Here is a 16,941-nt window from a genome sequence, read left to right as displayed (position 1 = left end):
GGGGGGGGGGGGGTGGGGGGGGGGGGGGGTGGGGGGGGGGGGGGGTGGGGGGGGGGGGGGGTGGGGGGGGGGGGGGGTGGGGGGGGGGGGGGGTGGGGGGGGGGGGGGGTGGGGGGGGGGGGGGGTGGGGGGGGGGGGGGGTGGGGGGGGGGGGGGGTGGGGGGGGGGGGGGGTGGGGGGGGGGGGGGGTGGGGGGGGGGGGGGGTGGGGGGGGGGGGGGGTGGGGGGGGGGGGGGGTGGGGGGGGGGGGGGGTGGGGGGGGGGGGGGGTGGGGGGGGGGGGGGGTGGGGGGGGGGGGGGGTGGGGGGGGGGGGGGGTGGGGGGGGGGGGGGGTGGGGGGGGGGGGGGGTGGGGGGGGGGGGGGGTGGGGGGGGGGGGGGGTGGGGGGGGGGGGGGGTGGGGGGGGGGGGGGGTGGGGGGGGGGGGGGGTGGGGGGGGGGGGGGGTGGGGGGGGGGGGGGGTGGGGGGGGGGGGGGGTGGGGGGGGGGGGGGGTGGGGGGGGGGGGGGGTGGGGGGGGGGGGGGGTGGGGGGGGGGGGGGGTGGGGGGGGGGGGGGGTGGGGGGGGGGGGGGGTGGGGGGGGGGGGGGGTGGGGGGGGGGGGGGGTGGGGGGGGGGGGGGGTGGGGGGGGGGGGGGGTGGGGGGGGGGGGGGGTGGGGGGGGGGGGGGGTGGGGGGGGGGGGGGGTGGGGGGGGGGGGGGGTGGGGGGGGGGGGGGGTGGGGGGGGGGGGGGGTGGGGGGGGGGGGGGGTGGGGGGGGGGGGGGGTGGGGGGGGGGGGGGGTGGGGGGGGGGGGGGGTGGGGGGGGGGGGGGGTGGGGGGGGGGGGGGGTGGGGGGGGGGGGGGGTGGGGGGGGGGGGGGGTGGGGGGGGGGGGGGGTGGGGGGGGGGGGGGGTGGGGGGGGGGGGGGGTGGGGGGGGGGGGGGGTGGGGGGGGGGGGGGGTGGGGGGGGGGGGGGGTGGGGGGGGGGGGGGGTGGGGGGGGGGGGGGGTGGGGGGGGGGGGGGGTGGGGGGGGGGGGGGGTGGGGGGGGGGGGGGGTGGGGGGGGGGGGGGGTGGGGGGGGGGGGGGGTGGGGGGGGGGGGGGGTGGGGGGGGGGGGGGGTGGGGGGGGGGGGGGGTGGGGGGGGGGGGGGGTGGGGGGGGGGGGGGGTGGGGGGGGGGGGGGGTGGGGGGGGGGGGGGGTGGGGGGGGGGGGGGGTGGGGGGGGGGGGGGGTGGGGGGGGGGGGGGGTGGGGGGGGGGGGGGGTGGGGGGGGGGGGGGGTGGGGGGGGGGGGGGGTGGGGGGGGGGGGGGGTGGGGGGGGGGGGGGGTGGGGGGGGGGGGGGGTGGGGGGGGGGGGGGGTGGGGGGGGGGGGGGGTGGGGGGGGGGGGGGGTGGGGGGGGGGGGGGGTGGGGGGGGGGGGGGGTGGGGGGGGGGGGGGGTGGGGGGGGGGGGGGGTGGGGGGGGGGGGGGGTGGGGGGGGGGGGGGGTGGGGGGGGGGGGGGGTGGGGGGGGGGGGGGGTGGGGGGGGGGGGGGGTGGGGGGGGGGGGGGGTGGGGGGGGGGGGGGGTGGGGGGGGGGGGGGGTGGGGGGGGGGGGGGGTGGGGGGGGGGGGGGGTGGGGGGGGGGGGGGGTGGGGGGGGGGGGGGGTGGGGGGGGGGGGGGGTGGGGGGGGGGGGGGGTGGGGGGGGGGGGGGGTGGGGGGGGGGGGGGGTGGGGGGGGGGGGGGGTGGGGGGGGGGGGGGGTGGGGGGGGGGGGGGGTGGGGGGGGGGGGGGGTGGGGGGGGGGGGGGGTGGGGGGGGGGGGGGGTGGGGGGGGGGGGGGGTGGGGGGGGGGGGGGGTGGGGGGGGGGGGGGGTGGGGGGGGGGGGGGGTGGGGGGGGGGGGGGGTGGGGGGGGGGGGGGGTGGGGGGGGGGGGGGGTGGGGGGGGGGGGGGGTGGGGGGGGGGGGGGGTGGGGGGGGGGGGGGGTGGGGGGGGGGGGGGGTGGGGGGGGGGGGGGGTGGGGGGGGGGGGGGGTGGGGGGGGGGGGGGGTGGGGGGGGGGGGGGGTGGGGGGGGGGGGGGGTGGGGGGGGGGGGGGGTGGGGGGGGGGGGGGGTGGGGGGGGGGGGGGGTGGGGGGGGGGGGGGGTGGGGGGGGGGGGGGGTGGGGGGGGGGGGGGGTGGGGGGGGGGGGGGGTGGGGGGGGGGGGGGGTGGGGGGGGGGGGGGGTGGGGGGGGGGGGGGGTGGGGGGGGGGGGGGGTGGGGGGGGGGGGGGGTGGGGGGGGGGGGGGGTGGGGGGGGGGGGGGGTGGGGGGGGGGGGGGGTGGGGGGGGGGGGGGGTGGGGGGGGGGGGGGGTGGGGGGGGGGGGGGGTGGGGGGGGGGGGGGGTGGGGGGGGGGGGGGGTGGGGGGGGGGGGGGGTGGGGGGGGGGGGGGGTGGGGGGGGGGGGGGGTGGGGGGGGGGGGGGGTGGGGGGGGGGGGGGTGGTGGGGGGGGGGGGGGGGGGGGGGGGGGGTGGGGGGTGGGGGGGGGGGGGGGGGGGGGGGGGGGGGGGGGGGGGGGGGGGGGGGAGGTGGGGGGGTGGGGTAGGGGGGGAGAGAGGGGGTGGGGGGGGGGGGGGGGGGCGGGGGGGGGGGGGGGGGGGGGGGGGGGGGGGGGGGGGGGGGGCCCTCCGGGGGGTGGGGGGGGGCCATGCTGGCAGGGGCTGATGGGAATTGTAGTGCGTAACATCTGGAGTGCCAAAGGTTTGCCACCACTGCTGTAGAATGTTATGCAGTATCAGGTGGTGCTCGAGGTCACTGCCTTACCATCTCATGTTATCTTCGTGATGGTAACTTTTAGGCGCGCTCTCCCAGGCTGGGGGGGGGGGGCGAGCTGTTTTAATGACTGGATTTTTGCGCGAGCAATTCTCAGTACTGGCTTTAGCCCGGGAAGATCCAACACGAATCAGAACTACTGTCCTTCAACAAGAGTTTGCGAGTGTTTTGGGGATTCTGACACCACCCCCACCCCACCCCAGGGCCCGGTCTGACCAAGCCATAGCCAGCCCTTACAACAAATGAGTTGGACGCCCCTTATTTAGAGACTCCCACCTGTAGTCCCAAACAGCCCAGATTTGTCATCTTAGTGAGAATCAGAGCCCGGAGCCACCGATTTAAAAAAAATGAGATGTGTCAGGGCTCAAGTCTTTGACCCAGGTACAGAGGAGTCCAGTTCTAATGACTGAGCAGTGTTATCTACTGTTGTTGTTTTTAAAACCAGTTCTTTCCATGGGCTTCTAGCATAAGTTTGATACAGGAAGAATGGCAGCTGAAACTTCTCTTGGTGTCAAAGTGGACCAAAACCAGCTGCTACGCTTGGAAGCGTCAGGGTGCAGCTAGAAGCACAGATGAGAGGCGAGTTACAAAAATAAAAAGGCAACTGTTACTGAAGGGGTGAGGAAAAGACACTCTGCGTATGCTCTATAACAGTGATGGCAAACCTTTTCGAGACCAAGTGCCCAAATTGCAACCCCAAACCCACTTATTTATCGCAAAGTGCCAACACAGCAATTTAACCTGAATACTGAGGTTTTAGTTTAGGAAAAAAACGGTTGGCTCCGAGGCATGCGTTACTCGGGAGTAAGCTTCATGGTAGCCAGTGGCTCTGCTTTGAAGCAACCATGCAACTCTTCCAACGGGTGAATTATGACCCTAGGAGGGTTTACTCAGAAGCAAGCCCCATTGACAGCAACTGAGCTTACTCCCAGGTAAAGGATTGCGCCTTAGTTCTTCGCATGAAAATCAGTGGGGTTTAACAGCGCTTAACAGGGTTACCTACACTGCTTCCCCAAAAGTAGGTTTTAGGTTTAATGCTAATAATCGAGCCCAGCGGCCCAGGCCAGCCTAGATATGGGAGGGGGGGCACTCTGTTTGTGTGTGCCCACAGAGAGGGCTTTGAGTGCCACCTCTGGCACCCGTGCCATAGCTTTGCCACTACTGCCTATATACTTCAGCCCCATAGCAACCAATAATTAAAAATATTGCCCTCTACCTGCTTCCTTTTCTCGGCATAAAATTATACCCACACAAGCAGGAGACCTGCAAGATTAATGGCGTGTGTGGATTTTTGTAACAACTTGGGGGCTGGCCCAGGCTTGTACAAACATCCTCCTACTTTGCATCTGATCCTGTGTTTTAACAATCCACATATTGAGCTTCCAGTTCAGAATCAGATATAGGATATACACACCTCTGCTGTTATCAACTGCACCAGACGAGTGCAGTTGGACAGACGAGGCTTTCAGGGACCTAACAGCCGGGTCCCACTCCCAAGGTGACATCTCTTCAGATGTCATGGAGAATGAAGGCCTTGGGGATGGAGGGTGCCAGTCTGAGGTGGGGGGAGATGCTCCCTTAGATGGGATCCCTTCCTTAACTGGTGATCAGCTATCCTCTCGCACTGAGGATACCCCTCGGGGAGGTGGGGGGCTCCTTGTAGTGGGTGATTCGATCATTAGAAATGTAGAGAGGTTTGGGTTTGTGAGAGGCAGATGACCGCATAGTGACTTACCTGCACCTGAATTGCAAAAGGTTCGCGGATGTCACGCTTACGTCTGAATAGGCTTTTAGACAGTGCTGGGGTGGAGTCAGCAGTTATGGTCCACATTAGCACCAAGCGACATTTAGGAAATGTGGCAGGGGGGAGGTTCCTGGGAAGCTAAATTTAGGCTGCTAGGAAACAGGGGTTGAAGTCCAGGACCTCAAGGGTGGCATTCTCCAGAAATGCTACCAGGACTGCAGGCAGAGCTAGGCAAGCCAGGAGATACAGGGTCTCAATGCGTGGATGAGAAGGTGGTGTAAGGCAGAGGGACCAGATTTGTGGGAACTGAGGAACCTTTTGGGACAAGGTGAAGCCTGCCCACCAGCCCAGGGGCCAGGAGCTTCATCTTAAGCAAAGAGGAACCAGGCTGCTGGCGCTCAACATTAAAAAGGTGTAGAACAACACTTAAACTGATCACTGGGGGAAAGCCCGACCTTGGGAGCTGAGGTGACTTAGGTTCGGAATACGAGTATCTATGGGGATGCAGACAGAGGAGGGAGGTTTTTCTAAATCAACCACACCTGGCGAGGAACATAGAAATGTGCATGTGACAAGGGATAGTGTCTACAAAAGACTTGAGGGTAAAGCACATAAATCCCAGGTGGGACAGAGACAGGGTATACAGGTGTCTCTACTTTAATAGTAGAAGCATTGGAGCCTAAAATGGGGGAGCTAGAATACAGAGTTTTGAAGGAGGACTTTGATATGAGTGGGCATTACAGAGACATGGTGGAATATAGGGAGAACCAGTGGGATGCTGTTGCCACCAGGCTACAGGCTCTATAGGAAGGAATAGGACAGGGCGCATTGGAGTTGGGGTTGCCCTTTACATCAAAGGAAACATAGTATGCATAAAATAGACAATGCATACAGGGGAGCTGGTTCCCCCTACAGAAATCACCTAATGGATATCAATACCAGGTGTGAAGGACAGTTTAATATTAGGAATGTATTATCACATCCCCTGACCAAAGTGCACAAAGGGATTCTGAGATGGAAAAAGAAATTATAGAGGCCAGTAAAAACAAAAATGTAGTATTGGGTGATTTTACCTATCCCCATATAAACTGGAAAAATGCATGTTCAGGTCATAGTAAGGAGAGAGCATTCCTGGATATGCTAAATGACTGTGGCTTAGAGCAGATGGTTGTGGAACCAACCAGGGGAGAGGTGATCCTAGCTCTAATTCTATGTGGGACCCAGGACCTGGTGCAGGAAGTCAGTGTTGTTGAGCCGATAGGGAACAGCGACCACAATGCTGTCAGATTCAGTATCTCAGCATGCGAACAAGTGGCAACTACTAATGTAGTTACATTTAGCCTTCAGAAAGGGAAATTTTCTCAAAGATGAGGGGGATAGTGCTTGGGAAGCTGAAAGGGAAAATCAAGAGAGTCAAAACTGTCCAGGATGCTTGGGAGGTTATTTAAAAAAACACAGTAATAAAAATCAGCTGGAATGTGTTCCACTGGATAGAATCCATGGTTAACAAGAGAGGTTGAGGAAATTATCAGAAAAAAGAAAATGTATTTTAGAAAATGGAATCCCAGTTTGGCTGATAGAAGAATATGAGAGGGAACACAAATGGTGGCAAAAGAGAAGCAGAAGTTAGCTGTAAGGGAGGCAAAAGGGATTATGAGGCACGCATGGCTGCGAACATCAAGACCAGCAACAAACAGTTCTTCAAGTACATCAAAAGCAGGAAGCCAGCAAAGAGAGCTGGTGGAAGCCCGTTAAGATGACAAAAGGAACAAAGGGTGTGCTAAAAGATGGCAGGGAGAGATTGCCAGAGAAGCTGGAATGAATTCTTTGCATCTGTCTTCACACAAGAGGAGGTGAGGAACATTCCTGCACCTGAACCAAGCTTCTTGGGAAGTGAATCAGAGGAACTAGCGAAGATAGTGGTAGACAAGGAAGAGAAGTTCTGGCAGCCATTGAGTAAACTAAATGTTACCATTTCCTAAGCCCCAGATTGCATTCACTAAGAGTTCCCAAAGAGCTCAAGCATGAAATTGCTGATCTTCTCACTTTCATATGCAACTTATCCCTGAAATCAGGCTCCATCCCTGAGGGCTGGAAGGTGTTAATGTCACACCAATCTTTAAGAAAGGATCTAGGGGGGACCCGAGAGTTACAGGCCAGTCAGTTTGACTTATCTGTTCCTAGTAAATTAGAGTAGAATCTATCATTAAAGATAAAATTATAAAACATGTCGAAAAGCAAGACCTGCTGAGAAAGAGTCAGCATGGCTTTTGCAGAGGCAAATCCTGTCTCCTAAACTTACTAGAGTTCTTTGAGGGTGTAAACAGGCATGTGGACAGGGGTGAACCGGTGCACATTGTCTACTTGGATTTCCAAAAGGCTTTTTGACAAAGTTCCTCACCAGAGACTGTTTAGGAAAACTCAGCAATGAAGGAATAAGAGGGGAAGTCCTCCTATGGATTTAAAACTGGATTTGAGAAACAGAGGAAACAAAGAGTGGGTGTAAATGGGAAGTTCTCACAATGGAGAGATGTCGGGAGTGGTGTCCCCAAGGAGGATCAGTTTTGGGACCAGTGCTCTTTAACCCTATTCATAAATGACCTGGAAGTAGGGGTGGGTAGCGTGGTGGCAAGTTTGCAGATGATACCAAATTATGTAGGGTGGTGAGAACCACAAAGGATTGCGAAGAGCTCCAAAGCGGACCTTGATAAATTAGATGAGTGGGCTCAGAAATGGCAAATGCAGTTCCAATGTAGCAAAATGTAAGAGTGATGCACATAGGGGCAAAAAATCCAAACTTCACATACATGCTACAGGGGTCAGTGCTATCAGTCACAGACCAGGAAAGGGATTTAGGCGTCTTAGTTGTGGATTCCATGGGAATGTCAACTCAATGCATGGCAGCTGTGAAAAAGGCCGAAACTCTATGCTGGGGATCATTTTAGAAAGGGAATTGATAATAAAACTGCAAAGATTGTCATGCCCTTATATAAAGCCGTGGTGCGACCGCACTTGGAGTACTGTGTCCAGTTCTGGTCGCCGCATCTCAAAAAGGATATTGAGGAGATAGAAAAAGTGCAGAGAAGGGCAACAAGGATGATTGAGGGACTGGAGCACCTTCCCTATCAGGAGAGGCTGCAGCGTTTGGGACTCTTTAGTTTGGAGAGGAGGCGGCTGAGGGGGGATATGATTGAAGTCTACAAAATTATGCATGGGGTAGAAAATGTTGACAGAGAGACATTTTTCTCTCTTTCTCACAATACTAGAACCAGGGGGCATCCATTGAAAATGCTGGGGGGAAGGATTAGGACTAATAAAAGGAAACACTTCTTCACGCAACGTGTGATTGGTGTTTGGAATATGCTGCCACAGGAGGTGGTGATGGCCACTAACCTTTATAGCTTTAAAAGGGGCGTGGACAGATTTATGGAGGAGAAGTCGATTTATGGCTACCAATCTTGATCCTCTTTGATCTGAGATTGCAAATGCCTTAACAGATCAGGTGATCGGGAGCAACAGCAACCCATGAAGGCCATTGCGTTCACATCCTACATGTGAGCTCCCAAAGGCACCTGGTGGGCCACTGCGAGTAGCAGAGAGCTGGACTAGATGGACTTTGGTCTGATCCAGCTGGCTTGTTCTTATGTTCTTATGCACCAGCTTTCCCTAAATTCCACCCATTCTGGCCTCTCCCATGCCCATTTCTACCATTTCAGTCGTGACTCAAAACAACACAGAATATAGGTCCGGGGGGAGGGGGGGGATGAAGCTATCCCATGTCTATTATCAGTAGTCAAAAAGCCATAAATGGAGAATCACCTCCAAGTCCCTACCTGCCTCTTAATTAGAATGACACGGAAACAGGAAACCAGCCAACCTGCCACAAAAGCATCCCGGCACAATCTGCAAAGTTTTACTTATGTGCAATTCTTCGTTAAGCAATAATTTCTGCTTTATTCACTGCAATACAAGGAGATAGAGCAGCAGGCCAGAAATTAAATGAGCAGTAGATAAGGAGGTGCTCATAAAATAAACTAATTGTTAACGTGCAGCAAGAGCAAGGATGCCTCTGGGCAGAAGCACAAGAAATTAGCACTGGGAACATTCTGTCCTGAACTAAAAAGGCATCTCAGAGTTCAAAACCACAACACTGCAGCAACAGCCTTTATTCTTTCACAGGTCCAGTGGTCACAGTCCAGGATAGTAGATGCTGATCTACTGTTTTATTGTTCTGTATTATCCTACAGTTTTATGGGTCATATATAATGGTTTTACCTAATTAACTGCTGTAAGCCACCCTGAGCCCATAAGGGGAAGGGTAGCCTATAAATCAAATCAATCAGACTTCCCTTAAAGCACCCTATCCTCTGCAAAGATTTGTTTACAAGGGGGACTCTCCAGTGGTGGGATTCAAAATTTTTAGTAACAGGTTCTGATGGTGGTGGGATTCAAACAGTGGCATAGCGCCAATGGGGCTGGGCGGGGCACGACGGGGGCATGGCCGGGCATTCCGGGGGCGGGGCATTCCTGGGCGAGGCTGTGGCAAGGACGCAGGGCGCGCACACCCCAGGTGCAGTTCCCCTTTGCCCCGCCTCTAGATTCAAATAATGACTGTTTAAAGTATTAAAAAAGCAATATACTGTATGGTAGCGTATTATTTCTTTTTTAATATAATTATATTGATTGATTTTAAATGAGTAAGGAGAGAAACCAAAAACTGTTTACAATTTTTAACATATTACAAACATATCTAATTGTCTATCTCTCTCAACCCCCCAACTAAAACATGCTATATTGCCTCCCTCCTTCCCATATTTCCCTCCCTCCCTACTTTCTACTTCCCCTTCAGATTCCTATAACTACTTTATCTATTCCACTCGAAAGAAAACTAACAGAGGGAGAGATCCAAAGTCCTTAATCTAAAAGAGTAGTTTAAACTCCTCTCTTTCCACTATAAATTTCAAGGGGAAAAAAGAAAATGAAAAATCTTTACCTATAATACTTTCCCAACCTTTATACCAATGAACAAAAAAAATAGAATTACTACCGTGTTTCCCCGAAAATAAGACAGTGTCTTATATTAATTTTTGCTCCCAAAGATGCGCTATGTCTTATTTTCAGGGGATGTCTTATTTTTCTGTGTTCTGTTCATCGGGCCTGCTTCCAAACAAAAACTTTGCTACGTCTTACTTTTGGGGGATGCCTTATATTTCGCACTTCAGCAAAACCTCTACTACGTCTTATTTTCAGGGGATGTCTTATATTCGAGGAAACAGGGTATATATTGTATTATTTCATACAGTTCATACACACATGGGGGGTGCCATGGGGGGCCGCAGGGGGCCGATTTTGCATCCCTCACTTGACAAGATTTGTTGTACCCAGGGACAGAGATTACCCCCTTGTCCCTAGTGGAGTTAATCATTAATAACTGGTTCTCTGAACTGAGAAAACTTTAGTAACCGGTTCTACCGAATAGGTGCGAATAGGCTGCATCCCACCTCTGGGACTCTCCCTCCAGAGAGGCACAGTCTAGGAAGTCTCTGCAGGAAGCACTGCTCAGGTATACTGGATTTCAGTATATCTAAGAATCCAAGAACAGTCTTGTTGGATCAGACCCAAGGTCCATCTGATGTAATCCAGAATCCTGTTTCCCACAGTGGCCAGATAGATATGCTCCTGGGAAGCCAAGAAACAGGCCATGAAAATTATACTCGCTCTACGCGGGCTTACCTCTGGCCATGATCTGGAAATTGAAACTTGTGCAAAATGCAGCAGCCAGGCTCCTTTCGGGGACAGCTTTTAGGGACCGGATTACACCAGTCCTATACCAACTGCACTGGCTGCCTATCGAGTACAGGGTCATGTTCAAAGTTCTGGTTTGGGCCTTTAACGCCATTCGCGGCCTCGGACCTGCATACCTGAGGGACCGCCTCTCCCCATATTGCCCTCCCAGGCCCCTTCTACGCAGTGGCGTAGAAGGTTAAGAGCTCGTGTACCTAATCTGGAGGAACCGGGTTTGATTCCCAGCTCTGCCACCTGAGCATTGGAGGTTTATCTGGGGAATTCTGGTTAGCCTGTGCACTCCCACACACGCCAGCTGGGTGACCTTGGGCTAGTCACAGCTTCTCGGAGCTCTCTCAGCCCCACCCACCTCACAGGGTGTTTGCTGTGAGGGGGGAAGGGCAAGGAGATTGTCAGCCCCTTTGAGTCTCCTGCAGAAGAGAAAGGGAGGATATAAATCCAAACTCTTCTTCTTCTTCTTCTTCTTCTTGGAGGCGGACCTGTTGGTGACCCCTGGCCCCAAAGTGATCCCTTTTACAGCCCTGGCCCCTACTTGATGGAACAGGCTCCCAGGTGAGATCAGGGCCCTGCGGGACATACAGAGTTTCCGCAAGGCCTGCAAAACGGACCTGTTCTGCCAGGCGTTTGGCCAGCCGGGGTAACATCGAATTTCTCTATAAATTAACATCTGGCCTCCTGTGGGCGCAAGGAAGAGAAAGGGGGGGGGAATAATTTCTTTCTGACGCCATCAACAAATTATGGTTCTTTTAACTTTGTGAGGGTGGAATGTTTTAGCTGTTCATTTTTTTGAATGTATTTAATTGTTGGGCCCCTTGGGGGAGGGTGGTATACAAATTGAACAAATAAATAGGCTGTTGCGACGGGCCTCCATTTACTCTTCTGCCACAGCAACGGCTGCTTGGAGGAAGAAGCGCCCCAGATGCCACTTGGAGGCACAGAAGAGGTGAGCCGGAGGCAGCAGCTGCCGCGCCTTCATCCTGGTCAGCAAAAAGGCGGCAATGGCAACTCCAAGCCGCTGCTGCCACCAGTTACTTGCCTGCTACGCTTGCTGTATCATGGCAGTAAAGGAGGCCTGGGAGGTTGCCTCTTGCGAAGGTCTCGAAAACCTGGAGGAGAGGTGAAATCGGCCCGCGTGGGTCGCAAGGAAGAGGCGAGACGCAGCGATATCAGGATCCGGTGGAGAGAAGCCAGCGGCTAATCTGCGGCTAATCTGCCAAGCTAGCAGTCCCTGGCACCTTTTATTAGGGTTTTCGGGAGGCGGGTTCGGAGGCGGGAGAGCGGGAGAATCCAGGGCGATACATGAGTCATAGGGGCTGCGTACTTGCGGGAGGAAGCGTTCCTGTGTGGGCCTGATCCATACCTGGGGGTATGCACCTTTTGTCCCGTTGTCCAGGGCATCCCATGACCGTGAGTCATGGGGGTCTTGTGACAGGTGAGCTCACCTGCCCAGAGGGCAACAGATGGCGCAGGCATCCCCGTGCTCTGTCTGAAGCTCTGCTGGGTGAGGCTGGCTCACCCCAACAGAGAGGTCCCTAGCGTGGGCCCTGCAGGTGCGCGGTGCCCCCAGACACCTTTTCCGGTGCTTGCCAAGAGTCTTCAGGAAGAAGGTGGGGCCAAGGAGCGCTTTTGCCCAGCAAAGCTGCTGATTGGCTACTGGTGATTGGATTGACTGCGTAGATTTTAAAAAAACATTGCTTCGACAATAAATGGCCACCACAACGCAAGGATCTGCACGACGTGACTGAAATTGAGGTGCAGCAATCATTTGTGGCTTGGCTCCACCGGCTTCAGCAGCCATTTCGCAGCAGCCATTTTGTTGCTGTATCTATCATGCCTTGTCAGGATTCCAAATGTGTCCACAGGCTCAAAAAAATTGGGCTGCTTATGCCAGCACCGTCTTTCAGATCCTTGAGACTGGCAGCAGAGTAACCTAAGTTTGCCCCATGCAGAGGCATATGGTGGGAAAATGGCAGCCGTTCTCCAGGCACCCATCCCACTATGCCTGGGGGCGGGGCTCAGGAGCCCCCCCCAACCCCCCCAGCCCCACGCTTATAAAAGCAAAGGAGACAAGGACGGAGCCTTGCAGTTGCTTCTGCTCTCCCCAGAGGGAGGGAGGGAGGGAAGGGAAGAAAGGGAGGAAAGAGAGGGAGGGAGGGAGGGAGGGAGGGAGGGAGGGAGGGAGGGAGGGAGGGAGGGAGGGAGGAAGGAAGGAAGGAAGGAAGGAAGGAAGGAAGGAAGGAAGGAAGGAAGGAAGGAAGGAAGGAAGGAAGGAAGGAAGGAAGGAAGGAAGGAAGGAAGGAAGGAAGGAAGGAAGGAAGGAAGGAAGGAAGGAAGGAAGGAAGGAAGAATATAAATGCAGTATAATATTACACCACTAGCATTTTTGGATCATTTCTCCAATGAACTAATACAACTGACCACAGCCATTGTCTTCGCAAGAATATCTAGCAGGAAAGGGATCAGAGACTCAAGCCTCAGCTATGATACAAAAGAAGACAAGTTTCTTAGGGAAGCAAGACAACATTTTGGGTCCTCTCTCAGATCAGTAACCAACAATTAAGTACTTACTTCAAAAAGCTGTTCCAAAAACAAGACAGCCAGTGGATTCTGTGCCTTGTGATCTGGGGATGGAGGCAGACCCTCTTCCTCCCACGTTGCCTGCCCTGGTGCGCTTGGTCTCAAAGCCAACTCTTGACTACTTGACACAGCAACTTCAGACAACCCTCTTCCCAGCCAGTAACAATCTAACTGATCTACCACCCACCCAGTTTACTTTAACAACTTGGGGCTTCTTCCAGCTTCAGAGCAAAACCTGAAGCCGGGAGGTGTGGCCATCTCTACAAAGTCTGTATACTGTATACTTCGGGGGTAGGGCAGTCTACAAAACCCAATAACAAACAAAATAAAAAGTCAAGAAGAAGAAGAAGGAGGAGGAGGAGGAGGGGGAGGAGGAGGAGAAGAAGAAGAGGAAGAGGAGGAGTAGTTTGGATTTATATCCCCCCTTTCTCTCCTGCAGGAGACTCAAAGGGGCTGACAATCTCCTTGCCCTTCCCCCCTCACAACAAACACCCTGTGAGGTGGGTGGGGCTGAGAGAGCTCCGAGAAGCTGTGACTAGCCCAAGGTCACCCAGCTGGCGTGTGTGGGAGTGCCCAGGCTAATCTGAATTCCCCAGATAAGCCTCCACAGCTCAGGCGGCAGAGTGGAGAAGGTCTTTCAGGCCATGTCCAACTGCCGTGTCCACCTCTGTTCTTTTGTGAGTCATGGTAGATCTTAGGTCACCACCCTGATTCCTCGCCAAGTAGCTCGAAACAAGAAAATAAACTCCACCCTAACAAGCCAATGCCCTGATTGTAGAACCAGAGGCCTGGGGTCACTCTGCAACATGTTATCAGGAGAGGCTCCTAGATGCTGAAAACAGCAGCAGATAAGGAAGGAAAGACCAAAATCAGTCTTCCTATTGGGTAATTCCTGATAACGAGACCTAGCAGGAGCCTCGTTGGCCAGCGAGTATTTAGCATAATTAAGCCAATCTTCAACATGACCTACCGGTGAATTGTTATCCCATCTTTTCTCCAACAAGCTCAGGGAGGCATAAAAGATTTCATTCTCTCCTCATCTTACAAAAAAAGGCTAGGCTGAGGGAGAGCAAGAGAACTGAGGAAGTTGGATAGGGATTTAGGGACTCTCCCTAGCCGACTCACCAGCTCCCAGAGGCTTGGTTAGTAGTTCCAGATAGATCTATCCAGGAAGAAGAAAAACCACATGTAACCCTACCCCACCTCTTCCAATCACTGTTATCAAGCCACCCCCTCCCATTTGAATACATGCCTTCTTTCTAAAGACGCAGATAGAAGTCATCAGCCTCTATGAGCAGCAGTGGTGTAGGAGGTTAAGAGCTCGTGTATCTAATCTGGAGGAACCGGGTTTGATTCCCAGCTCTGCCGCCTGAGCTGTGGAGGCCTTATCTGGGGAATTCAGATTAGCCTGGGCACTCCCACACACGCCAGCTGGGTGACCTCGGGCTAGTCACAGCTTCTTGGAGCTCTCTCAGCCCCACCTACCTCAAGCAGGGTGTTTGTTGTGAGGGGGGAAGGGCAAGGAGATTGTAAGCTAAGGTGACCAGCCGTCCCGCATTTGGCGGGACACTCACGCTTTCCCACAATGTGTCCCGCATCCCGCGGGGTTTTTAAATTGTCCCGATTAGGCAATGCACTCCTGCAGCCGCATTGGGTTTCGGGGAGCGCCGCAAAAGGCAGTGCGCTCCTGCGGCCGCGTGCGCCTCCTGCGCTGCCGTACTGCCTTCTGGGGCGCTTCCCTGTTTCCTGACCGGGGAGCGCCGCAAAAGGCAGTGTGTTCCTGCGGCCGCGCGGGTGCGCGCTCCGCGTTACAGGACTAAAAATCTGGTCACCTTATTGTCAGCCCCTTTGAGTCTCCTGCAGGAGAGAAAGGGGGGATATAAATCCAAACTCTTCTTCTTCTATGCATAAACACAAGTGTTTCCCTCTGACCACTAAGCAAGGTCAGTCTGCCCTGCCACAACACTTAAGGAGAAAAGCACAAACTTCCTAATTTGTAGGTAATGGTCGGACAGGACTGACCCCCACCTCTTCTTTCAGTTCAATACAGTTCTCATTGAGCTTTCCAAGAACACAAACATTTCCCACCCTCTAAGTCAGCACTCCACAATATAAGCAAGAAAGATATCAGCAAGAAGCAGGGTGGTTTCCCCTCCTTACCACAATCCTGTGACAAGACGGCTGGTCCGCAATCCCCTCCCCACAGTGAGTTTCAGAGATAAGCAGAGATTGGATCGCTTCCTGCCCCAAAGTCCTACCCTGCTATTCTAATCCTTATACTATTCTGATTCAACCAGGGGCAGAGCGAGGGGGAATTGCGCCCAGGGCACACGTGCACCCTAGGCCCCTGCCACACTCCCGCCCCACCATGAAATGCCCCCAGAACACCCTCTTCACACCCCTGCAGGGGCACACGCCTGGTGCGTTGCACCCCCACCCACCCCTGCCCCCTTGGTGCTACGCCACTGGGTTCAACTCACCCCCAGTCTTGTACAAAAGGCAATAGTTGATGGGGAAAAGGAATACAATCATTCATATTCCCCGTCACCCCATCTCCCTGATTTAATTAGATTACACTACTCGTTGGACAACCCTGATCCTTCTCTCTGTATGATAGTGGCAGACCTGGAAATTACTAAACGCCAGTAGATTTCCTTCGACCTAACATTTGTTTCCTGTATTGTATATGCTTTTTAATCCGTTTTTTATTATTGTTGTACTGTTGTCTACGCCGATAAAGGCTTGCTATCTCTATATTCCCCGTCACACATTTTTTTGCTCTTTTCTCACTGATATTCCGCCCCATTCTGCCAATCACCCCAGTCGCGTGCCACCAGGATGCCCGGGAAAAGGTCTCTTACCGAGGCCAGGCTGTGGGAGGAGCTGGAATGCTTGCTGGGCTCGATGGAGGAAATCCCACTGAGCGTGTCGTTGCTCTTGCTGCTGGGGCTCTGGACGCGCCTGCTGGAGTACCCTGCAAGGAGACCAGGGAGGATTGGGGCGTCGCTCAAAAGCCCTGTTAGCAGCAGGTGGCGTGGCTGAGCAGGACCCGAGCAACCGGTGGCACCTTGAATGCGGAGCAATCTACTGTGGCATAAGCTTTTGTGAGTCAGAGCCAGAGGTGGGATCCAGCAGGTTCTCACAGGTTCCCGAGAGGAGGTTACTCATTATTTGTGTGTGCCGAGAGGGGGTTACTCATTGGCGATTTTGCCACGTGATTTTTGCCTTAGTTACGCCTCTCCTCTCAGCAGTAGCCACACTCCCACCCCACCGGGAAATGCCCCCAGAACACCCTCTCCACACCCCTGCAGTGGCGTTGCACCCCCCACCCACCCCTGCCCCCTTGGCGCTACGCCACTGGGTTCAACTCACCCCCAGTCTTGTGCAAAAAGGCAATAGTTGGTGGGGAAAAGGAATACAATCATTCATATTCCCCATCACACATTTTTTTGTTCTTTTCTCAGCAGTAGCACGCAGAACTTGAAGCAGCCTAGCAGGAGGTGCACCGGCGTGCGTGGCAGCCTGCACCTGCGTGCATTCGTTTCCCACCTGGGCGACTCAGCGCGAGCTGCCGCGTCCTTGCCACAGCCCCGGCCAGGAATGCTCTCACCAGAATGCCTCACCGCCCCCGTCGTTTAAGCCTATCCCTCATTGAGCTACATCATTAGTGTTTGAATCCCACCACCATGGGAACCTGTTACTAAAATTTTTGGATCCCACCACTGGTCAGAGCCCATCCAATCAGACAAGGACGAGGTAACAGCTTAATGGCAGAGCAGGCACGCCCTTTGCAACAAGAATGCCCGAGGTTCCATCCCAGGCATCTCCATTTAAAAAGCAGCAGCTCTTGGGAAGGTCTTCTTTGTGCCTGACGGCTTTGGAGAACCACAGCCAGTCAGAAAAGCCAAGGCTGAGCTAGCCAGACCAAAGAGCAGACTCAGTACAAGACAATATGCATGTCTTGTAAGAAGTGGTGGGATCCAAACATTTTAATACCGGTTTCCCATGGTGGTGGGATTCAAACTGTGGCGTAGTGCCA

At 56.0% G+C, this 16,941-nt stretch overlaps 1 protein-coding gene across 1 annotated transcript in view; it reads right to left on the bottom strand.

Annotated features, from left to right (window-relative positions):
- Positions 1-16,941, bottom strand: part of MIGA2 (mitoguardin 2) — a 60,216-nt gene that overhangs the window by 27,269 nt on the left and 16,006 nt on the right. Inside the window, exons 4-6 of the mRNA XM_048512178.1 lie at positions 15,764-15,876; positions 7,974-7,977; positions 2,711-2,715 (exon numbers count right to left, since the gene is read on the bottom strand). Coding sequence (XP_048368135.1) covers positions 2,711-2,715; positions 7,974-7,977; positions 15,764-15,876 — 122 coding nt within the window. The remainder of the gene's footprint in view (positions 1-2,710; positions 2,716-7,973; positions 7,978-15,763; positions 15,877-16,941) is intronic.

This window comes from Sphaerodactylus townsendi, linkage group LG12 (assembly GCF_021028975.2).
Source record: "Sphaerodactylus townsendi isolate TG3544 linkage group LG12, MPM_Stown_v2.3, whole genome shotgun sequence".
In the NCBI taxonomy this organism is placed as follows: domain Eukaryota; kingdom Metazoa; phylum Chordata; class Lepidosauria; order Squamata; family Sphaerodactylidae; genus Sphaerodactylus; species Sphaerodactylus townsendi.
The sequence above is the reverse complement of the archived record's forward strand: the minus strand, read 5'-3'. Positions and strand labels throughout refer to the sequence as shown.